This window comes from Miscanthus floridulus, chromosome 13 (genome assembly GCF_019320115.1).
Source record: "Miscanthus floridulus cultivar M001 chromosome 13, ASM1932011v1, whole genome shotgun sequence".
Taxonomy (NCBI): Eukaryota; Viridiplantae; Streptophyta; class Magnoliopsida; order Poales; family Poaceae; genus Miscanthus; species Miscanthus floridulus.
The window spans coordinates 4,963,264-4,981,302 of NC_089592.1; the positions used below are offsets into that span (position 1 = coordinate 4,963,264).

Genomic DNA, 18,039 nt, shown 5'->3' on the forward strand with positions numbered 1-18,039 from the left:
ATGATCTAGAGAGTGTTGACGGTCGTTAACAACAATTATAAACCGTCAACATAACCTGCATTTATACTTAATTCTATCACCAAACATAGGTATAGAGGTTTAAACTAATAAATTTCACGAGTTTTGGTGAATCTGTGTTTTCAGTAGGGTTTATCTAGAAAACCGTCAAGGGGGACCTATTCATCAAAGAAAATTACGGAATTCCGCTGCGTAAACAATGTGGGAAGATTCTAGAAGACTCCAGGAGGCTCTCCACCGAAGCAGACCCCGAGGGGCTATCATGTGGGGCCGGCCGGCAACACCTACATGCCGCCCGACCTATGGGTCCCACAAGTTAGCCTCCCTTTGAAAGTCGGTTCCTCATCGCCATTGAGATCCAATCTTCGCCGTTTATTCAATCGGTTTGATCCGAGGGCTCAGGATTGATGCTCTGGCCTATATATATCAGCCTGTACCCCCTCCCTCAGCAGATCCCTGAAACCCTAATTCATATCTTCAGGATCGAGCCAGCAATCAAGAGAAGATTTTGTAATTTCCTATATATATCAGCCCCTACCCTCCTCCATAGGATCTAGTCTTATAAATAGAAATAGTGAGATGGAGAGTGAGGGAAGACTTTGGAGGAGGTGCTGGTCTACCGGTGCTCTCTCTACGGCTTGTACCTTGGCAGATCTAAGTTCTATCTGAGCTTGCCTTTGAGATTTCTCTGGTAATCAACTTCTAATTCAAGTAAGCATTGTGTTTATTTTGTTCATCAGGTTCGTGACTCTTTTGAGTGCTTTATTTCTGCTCTAGAGGGAGTAAAGTATTAATCGTGAGTGTAAGTGTGGTGCTTAGACTTAGGTTAATCGTGGATGCACCCTGCATTCCGGATCAGTGGTAGATCGCGTGTGTGACATCAGTACTATATAGCCTCGTTGAGTACTATATAGCATCATTGATCCTTTGTAGTCCACCTCCCATCTGTAGGTCAAGTAGGACCCGGTTATAAAGGAAAGCATACTCTGCTGGTGTTTTTCTCTAGTAATGTCCCTAGTTGAACAGTAGAAGACATAGCTTACCCAAGTTAGAATTAGAGAACCTCAGTTATCCTCTCTACGCTCCTGTTTATTCTAAGCTTGTTGCTTCCTCTTGTTAAGTTAGACCGTAGTTAGTCTCACATATTTCCCTATGGATACGATACTTGGAATACTTTCAGGTGAAAGCTACAGCGGTATCCGTGCGCTTGCGGATTTATCTGTGTGCGTTAATAAATACCAACAGAGAGTGAGTTTAAAAAGGACTCCTTGGAGATGCTCTAAGAGCATCTACAAGGGATTTGTAAAAGGACTCTCTAAACCCATTTTATTGGCGCATGCAAACAGGTCGTGACCTAGGGAACATGGGCGGCGACCTAGCACCAACCGTCACTTCTCTTTCCTTGTTGCTGTCTGAGCGTGCCTTTGGCCAGAGTCCCGTGCGGCCGTGAGGACGGCGCGGCGGGGACCTTTGCCACTAAAGCTCCTTCCTCCTCCTCATGGTGCTCGCGATCCCGACAACTGAGTTGCATGGTAACGCAGTGAGTCAAATCCACATTGACGAATAGAGGAAACTACTCAGATAGACAGCTTGCGGCGGGTTGCGGCAGCTAACTCTCCATGGCATGGGTTAGTCTGGTGTTGGACAACGTTGATAGGCGGCGCAAGCGGAGGCAATGACATGATGGCTTCACAGCTTGCAGCAACTTGTGGCGGCTAGCATTAGGATCGAGTGGCATGGTGAAAAGCAAATGAAAACCTTTGTAAAATATTTTGACAATTGAGTTATATATTGTGAAATGCTTTGTGGATGTTTTTTTAGGTTATCTGCCAAGACTGGTAACATGTCCAACAAGGGCAGATACAGGCTCGTGGTTGGTGGGGCTGCAGCCCTCGGTGCAACCTAATTTCTTTAAGAATAAGTCTTCAGAGCAATCCATTAAACCCCCTTCGATGACCAAGCGGCAGATTTTGGATGTTTACTAGCGGAGGGGATGTGACTGTCCACAAAAATCCGCCTAGGGGCTGCTGTTCCTTGGGCTGAGCTGCCCCCTCGTCCCAAAGGAAGCCTAAGGGCTCTTTTGAAGCAAAGGGGAGCAAAACCCAGGGATAAAAAACCCTACACTAAGAACTAAGATGATAATTAAAATGATATCCCTATGAATTACCCACCTAGCGAAAAGTTCGGGATCCCGGAGGGATTGGAGTTTCCAAATTAGGCCTTAGTGTGGAAGGCCGTTCTTGAGAATGCTCTATTTCCACTTGCGTCAATTTAAAAACAGCATGTACAGACACATCTTTGGTTGTGGTAGCCTTATATCAACCGCTAGTTCTGAAAAAAAAGCTGAAATACTGTTCCGGCAGAAAAAAAAAATAAGCTGAAAAGTACGGATTATAAGAGAAGCGAACAGGGCCATGGTGACAGGCCTGTTACATCCACCGCCAATGCAAATTGTTTTACGAAAAAAAACAGGCGCCCACCGGTATTATGCCGCTGCGGCGTCGCCGCCCATGCCCTCCATGCTCGCTGGCGAACAAATCGAATGCGATCACAAGCACGAACACGAATAGTCAAATGAGAAGTGGCCATGCCGGTCGCCTGCCCACGTGTGCAAGGCCATGGCTGGCCACGCTGTCCGCCTGTGCGTCATGGTTGCGCCGCCATGCAGGAGAGAGAGAGAGAGGACTGAGGAAGGAGAGAGGAAGAGGGTGGGGGGGGGGGGGGGGGGGGGGGCAGGCATGGTTTGAACATACGAGAAGGGCAAGGGGATCCAAGAGATAAAAAGAAAAGAGAGAAGCAAGTTAGGCTTTTCACTTTGAAACAGGCGGCGAGAGTTGATTTTTTCGGGCAACAATTTAATGGCGATAGGTTAAGTCAACCACCAGTAGAAATATACCGCCTCCATTTTAAATTATAAGTTATTATAATTTTATTGGAGAGTCAAAGCATCTCAAGTTTGATCAAAATTATAGAAAGAATTACAAAGATTTACAAAAGGGTATCCTATGAAAATATAATTAATGTAGAATTTAATGGTACTTATTTAATACAATAAATGTTCTTATTTATTATAAGTTCGATCAAACTTAAGATGTTTTAAAATGTTTTAACTCTCCAAGAAAGTTAGAATAACTTATATTTCGGGATAGAGGGAGTATCTATTTTTCTACCGGCGGTCTACACAAGCTTTGTGGCATAGACAATTTTTTCATAAATTGATCGCCCTTTCAGGCCTTGTTTAAATCCAGGATGTAAAGTTTTGGGTGTCACGTCGGGTGTTACGTGAGAGTGTCGTATGGGGTGTTTGGATACTAATAAAAAAACAAATTACAGAATCCGTCAGTAATCCGCGAGACGAATTTATTAAGCCTAATTAATCCGTCATTAGCACATGTGTTACTGTAGCATCACATTGTTAAATCATGGACTAATTAGGCTTAAAAGATTCATCTCGTAAATTAGTCGTAAACTATGCAATTAATTATTTTTTTAGTCTGTATTTAATACTTCATACATATGTCCAAACATTCGATGAAATAGGGAGTAAACTTTAGGAGGATGAAGGCCTCAGGAAGCATGTTTGATCCACGTCGATTATATTACCAGTCTGCTTTTGCAGCCTGGAATCGGGATTTTTGTCAAGATCTTAATGGGGCAGCTTTAAAACGAAACTGGTCGGAAGGTGCCGCTTGGGAATGAGCGTAATACAAAAAATTCACATAAAAACACATGATTTTAAAAAAAAATCATACGTTCCTAATAAGGGGGCATATTATCGGTTGCAAACCTAGACGTACGTAGGTTTGGAGCAAGATCCCGTTGGATCCATGGGTCTTTGTTCTTTCCAGAGAGCTCTGTCCTGGTTCAGAACAAACTTATGTAACTTCATTACTTACAAGTTTCGTTATGTACATTCTGTATAAAAACTAATGTTACTGCCTCACCAAACCAATTTCCGTGTGCGAACCCTCGATCTCAAGCCAACGGTTTCCTATAGCAACGGTCTGCAAGCATATAACAAAGACAATCATCCTGCAGCGCTGCAGGAACAAGGCGCAATGCACCGATCCTTACCTACTAGTACTATGTACTACGAAGTTTGAACTGTGGTTTCTTTGACGAAACTGAATGTGCACTGGACATGAACTCAACCTCGTGTATACCTACGCCTGAAGTTTGGGACAGACCGGGGCAGACGGCGTCGACATGGAACCTGAATGAAGAAACAGAAACGAGCAGCATGTGTAACCAAACCGTTTTGCAAGTGCAGAGCTTCAGTTTGTGGTTGTGGAATTTGGGAGCACTCACAGAGGTTAGGGTAGCAAGGTTGCTTTGACACTGGATCCTCTTCCAAGGGTGGTGGCGCCTGGCCGTATATCATCTCGCAGCTCATGTCTTCAAAATCTGCACGCAGATGGATCAATGCTCATCAGTTCATGATATGATATAATAATCGGATAGCTAGACTGATGTTTCTGAAAGAGATAAAAAGGCCAATTGGTTCGCTGAACATCATGAGCATATTCAGTGGTCACTGTTTCTGCATTTCTGGCATTCAGAACTGAATACAAAGAAATGGTAAGGGATGAGCTTCTTTTTAGATTACTCACTTGGATTCATGGTGAGGGGGAGTCCAAACTCGTTGGTGAAGAAGTCCTGGGTGGGGATCTTGCACATGTTGACACACATCCCGACGCAGCCGCTGTTCTCCAGGTACCTGCATTTCTTGATGAGCACCCCGCTGCGCTGCCTGACGCCGTCGATCTCCACCTCGATGACCTCGGAGGGACCAACGAGCCAGCGGAAGAAAGGGACGGTGAGCGCGGCGTTGAACTCGCACGCCCAGCGCGTGGGCGGGAACAGCTTCCGGAACTGCTCGGGCGCGCCGGGCGGGAGCATGGACAGCAGCACCTCGCGCACCGCCTCCTGCTGCTGCGCGCGGGTGCGCCCCACCATCACTCGCCGCGACACGTCCACGAAGCTCTCGTAGTCCCAATCCCACACCGCCTTCGTCTCCGGCTCAGGTGACTGCGGCTGCGGCTGCTTCTTCTTGGTCGCGTACTTCTCCATCTTCCGCGCGAACAGCCCCATGAACGCGCGCTCCAGCGGGCCGTCACGGTACTCCGTCTTTTCCCCCATGGGCGCCGGCGCCGGCGCCGTCGCCACGCACCGCACGGTGCTGCTGCTGGCCCCGGCGCGCCGCTTCTTCGGCATGCTTGTCGGCGCCCTCTGGCACGTCCCGGCGCGCGTGGCGAAGCAGAGCTCCATGGGTCGCGGCAGCGCGGCCATCAAGCTGACTGTGGGTGCTGGACAGCGCCGGTTTCTGTTCTCTAGCTCGCGTTGCTGCTGCGCGCTGCCGAGAGAGAGAGAGAGAGAGAGGGAGAGGACTGAGATCCCCGCCCGCGTTGTGAGGCTGCGAGGGCGACACCGTGTCGGCGGCGGCCGGTGGACGAGAGAGCCTCTGCAGGTGGCACGACGGCCACAGCAATCTGCGCGCGGTTTGGATATCGTGCCATCGACCGGACGAATGGACTGGCGTGTGGTGTCCACGGCCACGGTCAGGACCGTGGGCTCAAAGCGGCCCAAGAGAAGAGATCCTACAGGCCCGTGGGTTATCGTCAGGCCCATACTAATAGGCACGGCCATGGCCTTGTACTCAGTGTGGGCCCAAGAGAAGAAGAGCAAAATTTCCATTTCTCAAAAAAAAAACAACACCTGTCCTTAGTTTACCCACTCATCAGATAGCTGCCTTAGTTTAGTAACTCAGTCAGATGGCAGGATGGTTACAGTCGATCGAGCACCAAATTTAATTCTGCTGACACTGCCAGTAACAAAATAGCTTGAGTAACATTATAAAAAAAAAAGCTTGAGTAAAACACATCTTTCGATTGAAAAAATTTATCCTTAAGCAAATAGGCAAACTGTAAGCTTATCTCCACAAACAAAATCGATATGCCATTATACTACAAAAATTAAAACATTAGTTAGGATATATACCTGCACAGACATAACCGATGGCTAGGTAAGTTTATTCTCTCTACATAGCTGCAAAAAGAAAAGAAAAAACGCACAACTCTCTTCTCTTTCTGTTGAGACATATCAGCTTGATGCACTGATGTTGCACTAGAAGCATTCAGTCAGTCTCAGTCTCCGTTGTGTGATAATAAAAATTAAGCCTAAACATACCATGTGCATCAGCATTCAATCATTCAACACAGAGTGCACTAGAAGCTCCACCCCATCACAGTTTGCATTGTATTTGAGTGGCTAGAGAGGCATTTGCTTCAAGTCCAAATTCAGCCTCCAAAATAACATTTCCACCATGTCAGTTTCAACTCCCTTGGTTTCAGGTGCAGAGATTAAATTTGTGTGTATCAAAACAAACACATGGTGGAAACCAATTTGACAGCATATATCTGCGAGTAAACCAACATGTCCTACTACGAAAAGGAAAGATTAAACGAGTCTGGGAATTCATATACAAGGCATGGTCCATCCAAAGCTAACTTAAATTGGCAAAATCTGCTAACCAATCTTGAGCAGAGTGAGCACGTTCCAGTAGGGAGGAGGAAAAGGCAAGCGAGTTGGACTGGGGCAAGGGGATGAGCTCCCCCACCCCCGACGCGGCGCCTCCTCGGCCGCCGGCCACCACCATCCCCTTCCCCACCCCTCTTCTCCCCTTGGCCACCTCTCCTCCCCACCCCCCAGGACCTCCTCCCCTCGTTCACCCCGATCGGAGCCACCGTCCCCCTCCCAAATCACCGCGGTGGTTGCCGCAAGTCGGAAGCCTCCTCATGCGCTGCCTCCCGTCTGCGCCATGGGCGCCCTCTGTGCTCGAAGACCACCGCTCCTGCTGCTGTCGCCATGAAGGGCTTGTCCTTCCCCTTTTCCAGGTGCGATGTTCAGTGAACTTATTCTCCTTAACTTCTTTCATGAATCCCCTACCGCTGTCTCGTTTCGCTCTGCCAGAGCCTGCCGCTTCTGGGTCACCCACTGCAGGCCTCTGGGCTCCGTTTCCTGCGTGAACGCCCTCAATTTCTCCTTCTCCTCCCCACCTTTTTGCTTCTCGGTCTCCCAAACCTGCCCCGACATCTTCGTCACCGCGGCGCGTGACCGCAATGTTGCGAACTTCATTGTTGCCCGACCTCCCGTCCGCCGCCGCGTTCCTCCGCAAGACCTGTGCGTCTCCGCGTCCAAATTCAAATGCCCCTCCTCAATTCTGGCGGAATGGGCCGGGGGAGTCTCCAGCTCTGGAGTGGGTCAACTCTCAGCCCACTGCCCCTGCTGGGCCGGACGCCTCCCCCCTGATCGGGCCTCGGTTGCTATGACGGCCCGAAGCAGTTCCTACCTCCATGACCTGGTCAACCCGTACCCCGCCCTCACTCTTTTAATCGACCATGCCTCGGCTGACGCCTGCAACGCTGTTGCCACGCCGCTCAGTGGCAACAACGGCGCTCCCTATTCGTCACCCTATAGGGATGGCGCCTCCATCCCGCACAGTGCTGCGCGGGAGCCGATTGCTCCCTCTCCCGGAAATCGCGCTCTCCCATCCCCCAACAGGTGCCTTCAAGACGGCGGTACTCTCCCCTGTCTTTCAAATCCAGCGACGCCTCCCCGCTCCACTGTTGCTGCGTCTTCCACTGTCGCCATCCCTCCCTGGCACGTCGCAGGCGCTCCCTCCTCGTACCTGGCTGCCCTCTTCTCCTCCCCCCTGCAGCCCATTTATACCAACTCCGGCCATCCTTGCCACCGCATCCATTCGCTCCCGCCTCCCAGAACTCAGTGCCTGTCCACTGACCACTTGGTCTTCGATTGCCGCGACCCCGTCAAGTACAGGGTGTGCCTCCGCATAGGCCATCGCAGCTTCCGGTGCTCCATGGCTAGCTCGTCCCACAGCCTCTGGGACCGCCTCTTCGGGATGTCCTCCCTACCTCGCCGTCCCTCCGTCCCGACCCTCACCATGAGCTAGACAAGTTATGTTAGATATTATGGGTTTGACCTATTTATTTAATATCTCTATTAAACTTAATGGTCCATACATGTATATTAATAGTTTTTTATACCATATGGGAATTTAATCGAGAGGCGACTCTACTTAAATACTTGATCATTGACCGATCTATTTGAGAAGTAAAAGTGAATCACCTGGATGCCACACGTGCGCGCGCCGCCGCCGCCGCCCGGCCCGTGCGCAGGCGGGCGGCGGCGGCGAGCGAGCGGGCGAGGCCTTTATTTTTGACACTCAGTTTCCTGTGACGAATTGATTGGAGGAGTTTCTGTTAACTCCCGTGACTTCTGGCTCTCCGTCTCCGTCTCTCCCACCGCAGAAGGGAGGTGTGACCCCTCGGTGCCGTCGGCTTCTCGTCTTCTGGCCTCTGCCTATAAAACAAATCCTCCCCTCTCGGTTAAGCTCTCTTGGCGAAGTACACCACTTTTCAGCAGCGCAAGTTCTTCCCGTTCCACCTCCGGCGAGCACTAGAGATGGAAGAGTAGGCCTCCGAAACGCGTCTCCGTCGTGGGCTTCACCTGCTCGGGTGAAGACGGGCGATTACGTTTTTGGGGAGTGTTGGTGGTGGCACGACTACTCGCTGGTGAACCTATAGCGGTGCCTCTTCACGGCGTTCTTTTCTGCACTGCATCGAGCGGGACGACTACAACAACAAAGCACCACCATGGCCTTTCCTGGTGCGAGCGGCTCCGCCGCAGGGTATAATCTCCTTCACCCTCTTCTGAGTTTCATTATCAATATCATGATGTTCCTAGGCAATACTGCTTTCATATTCAACATATTCTGTTTGGTTGATTTGGATGATTATGCTAGTACTGTTTTTCTGGTTCCTTTTAATTTTGTGATCATCATGATCTTGATATTTGAGAACACATCTTTTATATTTATGATCATGTCTGTGATGCTTCAGCTATGTAAAATAATGTTTCACATATGTTTCGGCTCTATAATTTGTCTTATCATCATGTTAACATTTGTCATGAATTGTTTCTGTCTTTTTATTCATGACTTCACTCTCTTTTTTATTGCGTTATTTTTATGGATTAAAATAAATATGAAAATGCCTTATTCTTCAACATTCCAAAAACATAATTTCAGGCTATTTTCATCTGTTGGCTTTGCGGGCATGCTAAAGCCTACGCCGTTTGAGGGCACTCACTACAAGAGGTGGCGTGAGAAAGCCCTTCTGTGGTTGTCGGCCATGCGCTGTGGTCATGTGCTTAATGAGCAGCCTGCTACTGTGAGATCCGATGAGGATGAGCAGGCTTGGGGACATGCTGAGACCATGTGCAAGGCTGCACTGTTGAGCATCATCAATGATTCTCTGGTTGATGCCTACATACCACTCCCGACTGGCAGAGCTGTGTGGGAAGCTCTTGAGGCCCGGTACGGTCTTTCCGACGTCGATTCTAAGCTGTACATCATGGAGCAGTTCCATGACTACAAGATGGTTGATAACCGTCCTGTAGTCGAACAGGCTCATGAGATACAGGGACTGGTGAAGGAATTGGAGCTGTACGGCTGTCCTCTCCCTGACAGGTTCGTGGCAGGGTGCATTATTGCTAAGCTGCCACCTTCCTGGACTGATTTTGCTACTACCTTGAAACACAAGAGGCAGCAGTTTAGCATTGCTGAACTTGTTGGCACTCTTGATGTTGAGGACAAGGCAAGAGCAAAGGATGTTAAGGGAAAGAGCAAGGGCGGGAATGGTGAGGCGACTACTAGTGCACATGTGGTGCAAAAGTTTCGTCCTAAGCCACAAAAGAAGAAGCCCCAGCAGAAGCTTAAGCAGAAACCCACTACCTTCTTCAAGAAAGGTAATAATAAGAAGATGGGATTAGACAAGGCAAAGATGAACTGCTTCACTTGTGGGAACACTGGGCACTTCTCTAGAGAGTGTCCTGAGGCTAAGTGAAAGCCCCCACCAAAGGCGAAGACAGTCAACACCATTGAGACTGATGCAGACGCTTCTAGGTACGGTAATTTATCTGCATTTACAGTTTGTTCCTCACCTGATTGGTGGGTTGATACAGGTGCAAATATACATGTGTGTGCTGATAAGTCCTTGTTTTCTTTTTACCAGGTCGGGAGGAGTGGAGCCTTGCTGATGGGGAATGGCGCGCGTGCTGGTGTTCATGGTGTTGGTACGGTGGATCTGAAGCTTACTTCGGGGAAGACCGTGCAACTCAAGAACGTGCATCATGTCCCCTCAATAAGGAAAAATCTTATTAGTGGCTCTCTGCTATGTCGAGACAGTTTTAAACTTGTGTTTGAGTCGAATAAATGTGTTATGTCGAAGTATGGAACCTTTGTTGGAAAAGGCTATGAGAGCGGAGGCTTATTCCGCTTGTCTTTGGTTGATACTTTACCTCTTGCAGTGAATAATGTCGTTAATAACGTTAATGTTGAGATGAATGTTTGGCATTCTCGATTATGTCATGTTAATTTTGGTTGCATGTCCCGCTTAGCTGGTTTGAATTTAATTCCTAAATTTGACGTTGCCAAAAGCTCCAAATGTCATACATGCGTTGAGGCAAAACAACCTCGCAAGCCTCACAAGGCAGTTGCGGCGAGAGAGTTGGCACCACTTGAACTCATCCATTCCGATATTTGTGAAATGAACGGAATTTTGACAAAAGGTGGTAAGAGATACTTCATAACGTTCATAGATGATTGCACTCGATATTGCTATGTGTACCTAATTAAAACAAAAGATGAGGCATTACATTATTTTAAAACCTTTAAAGCTGAGGCTGAGAATCAACTTAAAAAGCATATCAAACGGTTGCGGTCCGATCGCGGGGGAGAATATTTCTCTAATGAATTTTCTGAGTTTTGCGCGGTGCACGGTATAATTCATGAGAGGACACCTCCATACTCACCACAATCCAATGGGATTGCTGAGAGAAAGAACCGCACTCTAACTGACTTGGTGAATGCCATGTTGGAGACAGCTGGTTTATCTAAGGAATGGTGGAGTGAGGCAATTTTAACTGCGAATCATGTCCTAAATAGAGTGCCCACAAAGAACAAAGAAATCACTCCATTTGAGGAATGGGAGAAAAAGAGGTTAAATATTTCTTATCTTCGCGTTTGGGGTTGTTTGGCCAAAGTGAACGTGCCAATAAACAAAAAGCGAAAGCTTGGACCAAAAACTGTAGATTGTGTTTTCCTAGGCTATGCCATTCATAGTGTGGGCTATCGTTTTTTAATAATAAATTCTAGTGCTCCTGATATGGCTGTTGGAACGGTCATGGAGTCTAGAGATGCCACGTTCTTTGAGAATGAATTTCCAATGAAAATAGGTGCATCTAGCGTGTCTAGTCATGATCCTGTTCCTGAATTTCATGAATCGAATATACACGCTGATGATAACACCCATGAGCTTGAGCGAAATCCTGAGGAGGATGATAATACTGTCACTCGAAGGAGTAAGAGGCAAAGAGTTGCAAAATCCTTTGGAGAAGACTTTATTATATATCTCGTGGATGACACTCCCACAACCGTTTCTGAGGCATACTCCTCTCCTGATTCTAACATGTGGAAGGAGGCAATGCAAAGTGAGATGGACTCCATTATGTCCAATGGGACGTGAGAAGTGGTTGATCGTCCATTTGGTTGCAAACCTGTGGGCTGCAAATGGGTGTTTAAAAAGAAGCTGAGGCCTGATGGTACAATTGAGAAGTACAAAGCTAGGCTTGTTGCTAAGGGTTATACATAGAAGGAAGGTGAAGATTACATTGATACTTACTCACCTGTTGCTCGATTGACGACCATTCGTGTGTTGCTATCCCTGGCTGCCTCACATAGTCTTTTCATTCATCAGATAGATGTTAAGACAGCCTTCCTAAATGGAGAGCTTGAGGAAGAGATCTACATTGATCAGCCTGATGGGTTTATTGCAAATGGTCAAGAGGGTAAAGTTTGTAAGTTATTGAAGTCCCTGTACGGCCTAAAGCAAGCCCCCAAGCAGTGGCATGAGAAGTTTGATAAAACTTTAACATCAGCCGGCTTTGTTGTGAATGAAGCTGATAAATGTGTATATTATCGGTTTGGTGGTGGTGATGGTGTGATACTATGCCTATATGTGGATGATATATTAATATTTGGCAACAATCTAAATGTGATTAAAGAAGTAAAAGATTTTTTTGTCGAGTAACTTTGAGATGAAAGACTTGGGAGAGGCTGATGTTATTCTCAACATTAAGCTTTCAAGGGAGGAAGGAAATGGTGGGGTAACTCTTATGCAGTCTCACTATGTGGAAAAGGTCTTGAACCGATTTGGGTACAGTGAGTGTATGCCTGCTCCTACTCCGTACGATCCAAGTGTTCATTTGAGGAAGAATCACAGAATTGCAAGAGACCAATTGAGATATTCACAGATAATTGGTTCTCTTATGTACCTAGCTAGCACAACCAGGCCTGATATCTCGTTCGCTGTAAGCAAACTGAGCCGGTTTGTGTCAAATCCGGGAGATACTCACTGGAATGCTCTTGAGAGAGTGCTGCGCTATTTGAAAGGGACAATGAGTTACAGCATTCACTTTTCTAGGTATCCGAGGGTACTAGAGGGTTATTGTGATGCTAATTGGATTTCTGATGCGGATCAGTTGTATGCCACGAGTGGATACGTGTTCCTACTTGGAGGTGGTGCTGTTTCTTAGAAGTCTTGCAAGTAGACTATCTTAACGAAGTCTACAATGGAAGCAGAACTGACCGCATTGGATACCGCTAGTGCTGAGGCAGAGTGGCTCCATGATCTCCTGATGGATTTGCCGATTGTTGAGAAACCAATCCCGGCAATTTCCATGAACTGTGATAATCAAACTGTGATCACTAAGGTAAACAGTTCTAAGGATAACATGAAGTCCACAAAGAATGTGAAGAGACATTTGAAGACTGTCAGAAAACTGAGAAACTCCGGAGTAATTGCATTGGACTATGTCCATACATCAAATAATCTGGCAGATCAATTCACTAAGGGTCTGTCACGCAATGTGATAGAAGGTGCGTCGAGGGAACTGGGTTTGAGACCCACATAGAGCCATCAACAGTGGTAACCTATCCTATGTGATCGGAGATCTCGTGAATTAGGATGGTGAAACAAGCTGTTGATTGACTGAGGGAGAGACCCCTTAGATTATAGCTTAGTTCGTTGGAGATGCACCGTCTCTCCAATACTGTTAGGCAGGATGATTAAATTCTTAATGTGATCCGAGCGGCTTGGTATAGCGGGGATGTTGTCCTACAGAACATCCTATAAGGAGCACACCTATATGAGCTCGATTGCTAGTCACAATCTATGAGATGTGAGTAATCTCTAGATGCTCATGAAAAGGCCTCGAAGTGTGACTTATATGCTTCAAAACAGAGGGAAGGCACTTGGTAGCCTAATATCAGTTAAGAGGCTATGTGAAACTCATCTCGCACAAAACTGTCAATTCAAGGTTCTGTCCATTGTTTAGTTGTGGATGAGTGTAGCTAGCTTTCTAGATGGATGTTCAACTTAACAGTCTCCATCGAAACACTGGTATATAAAAGGAATGTGGTTCTGAGAACTCCAAACTACGTACCCTAGAGTTTGGTGGGGATTGTTAGATATTATGGGCTTGGCCCATTTATTTAATATCTCTATTAAACTCTATGGTCCGTACATATACATTAATGGTTTTTTATACCATATGGGAATTTAATCGAGAGGTGACTCTACTTAAATACTTGATCATTGATCGATCTATTTGAGAAGTAAAAGTGAATCACCTGGATGCCACATGCGTGCGCACGCGCCGCCGCCGCCGCCGCCCGGCCCGGCCCGAGCCCGTGGGCGTGGCGTGGCGAGGCGAGGCGTGGCGAGGCGAGGCAAGGCAGGCAGGCAGGCGCGTGGCGGCGGCGAGCGAGCGGACGGGCGGGCAAGGCCTTTATTTTTGACACTCAGTTTCCTGTGACGAATTGATTGGAGGAGTTTCTGTTAACTCCCGTGACTTCTGGCTCTCCGTCTCCGTCTCTCCCACCGCAGAAGGGAGGTGTGACCCCTCGGTGCCGTCGGCTTCTCGTCTTCTGGCCTCTGCCTATAAAACAAATCCTCCCCTCTCGGTTAAGCTCTCTTGGCGAAGTACACCACTTTCCAGCAGCGCAAGTTCTTCCCGTTCCACCTCCGGTGAGCACCAGAGATGGAAGAGTAGGCCTCCGGAACGCGTCTCCGTCGTGGGCTTCACCTGCTCGGGTGAAGACGGGCGATTACGTTTTTGGGGAGTGTTGGTGGTGGTATGACTACTCGCTGGTGAACCTATAGCGGTGCCTCTTCACGGCGTTCTTTTCTGCACTACATCGAGCGGGACGACTACAACAACAAAGCACCACCATGGCCTTTCCTGGTGCGAGCGGCTCCGCCGTAGGGTATAATCTCCTTCACCCTCTTCTGAGTTTCATTATCAATATCATGATGTTCCTAGGCAATACTGCTTTCATATTCAGCATGCTCTGTTTGGTTGATTTGGATGATTATGCTAGTACTGTTTTTCTGGTTCCTTTTAATTTTGTGATCATTATGATCTTGATATTTGAGAACACATCTTTTATATTTGTGATCATGTCTGTGATGCTTCAGCTATGTAAAACAATGTTTCACATATGTTTCGGCTCTATAATTTGTCTTATCATCATGTTAACATTTGTCATGAATTGTTTCTGTCTTTTTATTCATGATTTCACTCTCTTTTTTATTGCGTTATTTTTATGGATTAAAATAAATATGAAAATGCCTTATTCTTCAACAAGTCAGGCCCGTGCTGCTTGGTGCTCCACGGTGAAGGACCGGTGCCCCAGGCCAGGGCCCCCTCTCCCCTCCGGCGAGGGACTCGTGGCCCCGCTCGCCCCCGGTGCGTCATGGAGGCTCTGCCGCTCCATGCCGTGAGCGCACCCGCTCCCTCTCTGTCCGCTTCTTCGATGCCAGCAGCCAGGCCCTGGGGTCCTCCCGCCACCCTGTGCAGCGTGCTCCCACTCCATTTCCTCTCGGAGGCAGAGGGTCCCCCCTGCTTGCCGCTGGCTCCTCGTCGCCCATCAAGGGCTATGCGGAGGTCCACATGCCCTTGTCGACTTCAAGGCGAGCCGCTGCTACGCCTATGCCTACGTCGAGCCTGCCAGAGCCGACCCGAGGCTCTTTATCCGTCTCGCTCTAGAGCATCGTGGCGGTGATCCTCCCTTTTCGCTTGCTGCTTCCTCCCGTGGTGCCATGGTGGTTGCCTTCCGCCACCCCTACTTCTGGGAGGTCACCGTTCATCGCTCCCCCATTAGGATGGACGGCTTTCTCATGTTGGAGCCTCACGAGGAGGCCGACTTTCGCTTCACCTGTCGCTATCGCCTGTTTGGTGAGGTGGTGGCATACGACTTTCCCCTGGAGCACTGGACGCTCGAGCACATCACCATTGCGTTCTGGGCCATCGGCAACGTCTGCTGCATCGACCCCGACTACCTCCGTGGCAATGACTTCTCCACCGTCTGCGTGCTCCTCCTAGTTGACAACCTCGAGGATATTCCAGAGTGCCTCATCCTTCGCAACCTCGGCACCGGGCTTGCTGCTGTCGCCCGGCTCCACGTGGTCGACTTCTAGATCCACCTGGAAGCCTCGCTGCCAGCCGCCCGTGTCATCAGCAGCCCTAGAGATGATGACACCGATGACACTGAGGACACCCACTCTGAACCTGGCTCGAGGTGGACTGCATCTCACTCAAGGGGCTCCCACTTCCATAGTGGGGGCTCCTCTGCTGCTACTCGTCGGCTGTTCAGTGGCTCCTCTATAGGTGGTGGGCATCAGCACCCTTCCTCCTGCTTGGGGCCCTTGCTTTACCCCTCTGTTCCCCTCTGGTCCATTTTTGCAGTTGCTTTGAAGGGCATGTTAGGATCGAATGAGGACCTCTGTGTAACCGTAGATCCGGGTAGACATCTCCTTTAGAGTTTCTCTACTTGTCCTTGGACAGTAGCACCGCAGCAGCGTAGGACGCCGGTATCGCGGCGTTGTAGGTGTCGTGGTGGCGATGCCACGAAGTCCAGTGGCGACCGTGGTGATCCTGTAGAGGCGATGGCGGTGGTGGGGCATCCCGTCACTGGCAGCATGCTTTAGATCGGTTTAGGTTTACTGTGGGTGGGATGGCGGCTGCTCCGTTGAACCTTGTAACCCGAGCCCTGATCCCCACTTTACCTTTTATATATGTTGTGCGATAGGGGCCCATCAACCGTGTTAGGGTTGGGCTCCCCCGATCAGGGAGCAAAGACAAGGGCCCAATAGGCCATTGGGTCTATTGGTGGAGATCAACTAACATTCTCCCTCTTATCTCACTATCATCTTTTAATTTCATATCATTAACTTTTGTTCACTCCATTACAGATTAGCGCATAGAGCATGTCTCATCGTCATGGTCTATTACCGATAGATTTAACAACTACAACACACTACTCTGTTCTGAAATAGATACTTATCCTTGACCTTATTTTATCCAAGAATTTTAGGCTTTTCCTTAAACCCATGCTAGCTACATGTTCTCTGAACACCACATTCTCTGAACATGTTGGGTGGTAAGCCTTTTGTAAGCGGATCCGCGAGTATCTTTTCTGTACTTATATGCTCAAGACTTATGACTTGATCCTGGACTTTATCTATCACAACATAATACTCTATGTCAATGTGTTTGGCAGCACCACTTGACTTATATTGTGAGCATACTATACTGCTAGATTATAATCGTAGTATAACTTAAGTGGTCTATAAATATCGTCAACCACCTTCAAACCGGGTATAAACTTCTTTAGTCAGTTCACCTGCCCATTGCCTCATAACATGCTACAAACTATCATACATTGTGGACGATGTAATGACGGTTTGCTTTGAGCTTTTTCCATGAAATAGCTCCCATTGCGAGAGTGAATACATATCCAGATATAGATTTTCTATCATCTCCCGTATAATCAGAATTTGAATATCCCACTATATAGAGTAAATCAGATCTTCTATACATCATAATGAGGCCTTTCGTTCCTTGTAAATAATGCAAGACTTTCTTTACCAATTCCATTGTTCTATTCCATAATTGCTCTGGAATCTGCCAAGTAACCCGATAACAAATGCTAAGTCAGGACGTGTACATACTTGAGCATGTTGCAAGCTTCCGACAGCTAAAGCATATGGAACCACTTTCATTTGATTGAGCTCATATTGGTTCCTGGGGCATTGAAAATTCCCATATCTATCGCCCTTGACTATAGGAGCAGGTGAGGGACTACATTTGTGCATACTGAATTTCTTTAAGATTCTTTCTATGTATGCCTTTTGTGACAGTCCTAATATCCTTTTACTTTTATCTCGGTGAATCTCGATCCCTAGAACAAACGAAGGTTCACCAAGATCTTTCATACCAAATTTTGAGGACAAAACTTCTTTGTTTCCAGTAGTGGACTGACATCACTACTAGCAAGTAAGATATCATCCACATACAGGAGAAGGAAGATAAACTTTCCATTCTTAAACTTTGCATAGACACAATTGTCCTCTACATTATCTTTAAAATCTAAAATTCTTTATTGTCTGATCAAACTTCAAGTACCACTGTCTTGAAGCTTATTTTAATCCATAAATGGATTTCTTTAGGCGGCATCCCATTCGTTCTTTTCCTTCTATGACAAAACCTTTCGGTTGTGCCACGTAAACATTTTTCTCCACGTTTTCGTTGAGAAATGTCGTCTTTACATCCATCTGATGTAATTCTAAATCGTAATGTGCCACTAATGCCATTATAATTCTAAAGGAATCATTACACGAGACTGGAGAAATGGTCTCATTGTAATCAATCCCTTCTCTTTGCATAAAGTCTTTTGCCACAAGTCGCGCTTTATATCTCTCTATATTCCCTTGAGAGTCAAGTTTTGTCTTGTAGACCCATTTACAGCCTACTTTTTTGGCTCCTTTAGGAATTATATTCAAATCCCAAACTTTATTCGCATTCATTGATTTCATTTCATCT

The 18,039-nt window shown here is 47.4% G+C and overlaps 1 protein-coding gene across 2 annotated transcripts; it reads right to left on the bottom strand.

Annotated features, from left to right (window-relative positions):
- Positions 1 to 3,881: 3,881 nt before the first annotated feature.
- On the bottom strand, positions 3,882 to 5,435 carry LOC136501247 (beta-carotene isomerase D27, chloroplastic-like). 2 transcript variants are annotated; one of them, XR_010770207.1, is made up of 4 exons: positions 4,629 to 5,435; positions 4,327 to 4,422; positions 4,093 to 4,231; positions 3,882 to 4,022 (listed from the first exon to the last, which is right to left on the bottom strand). XR_010770207.1 is itself a non-coding variant. In XM_066496748.1 (3 exons), exons 1-3 carry the CDS (start codon positions 5,305 to 5,307, stop codon positions 4,182 to 4,184), a joined length of 825 nt encoding a protein of 274 aa, XP_066352845.1. In that variant the 5' UTR covers positions 5,308 to 5,315; the 3' UTR covers positions 3,882 to 4,181. The 2 variants fall into 2 exon arrangements, 1 of the variants encoding a protein (XP_066352845.1); XM_066496748.1 differs by having other exon boundaries at positions 3,882 to 4,231; positions 4,629 to 5,315.
- Positions 5,436 to 18,039: the final 12,604 nt, after the last annotated feature.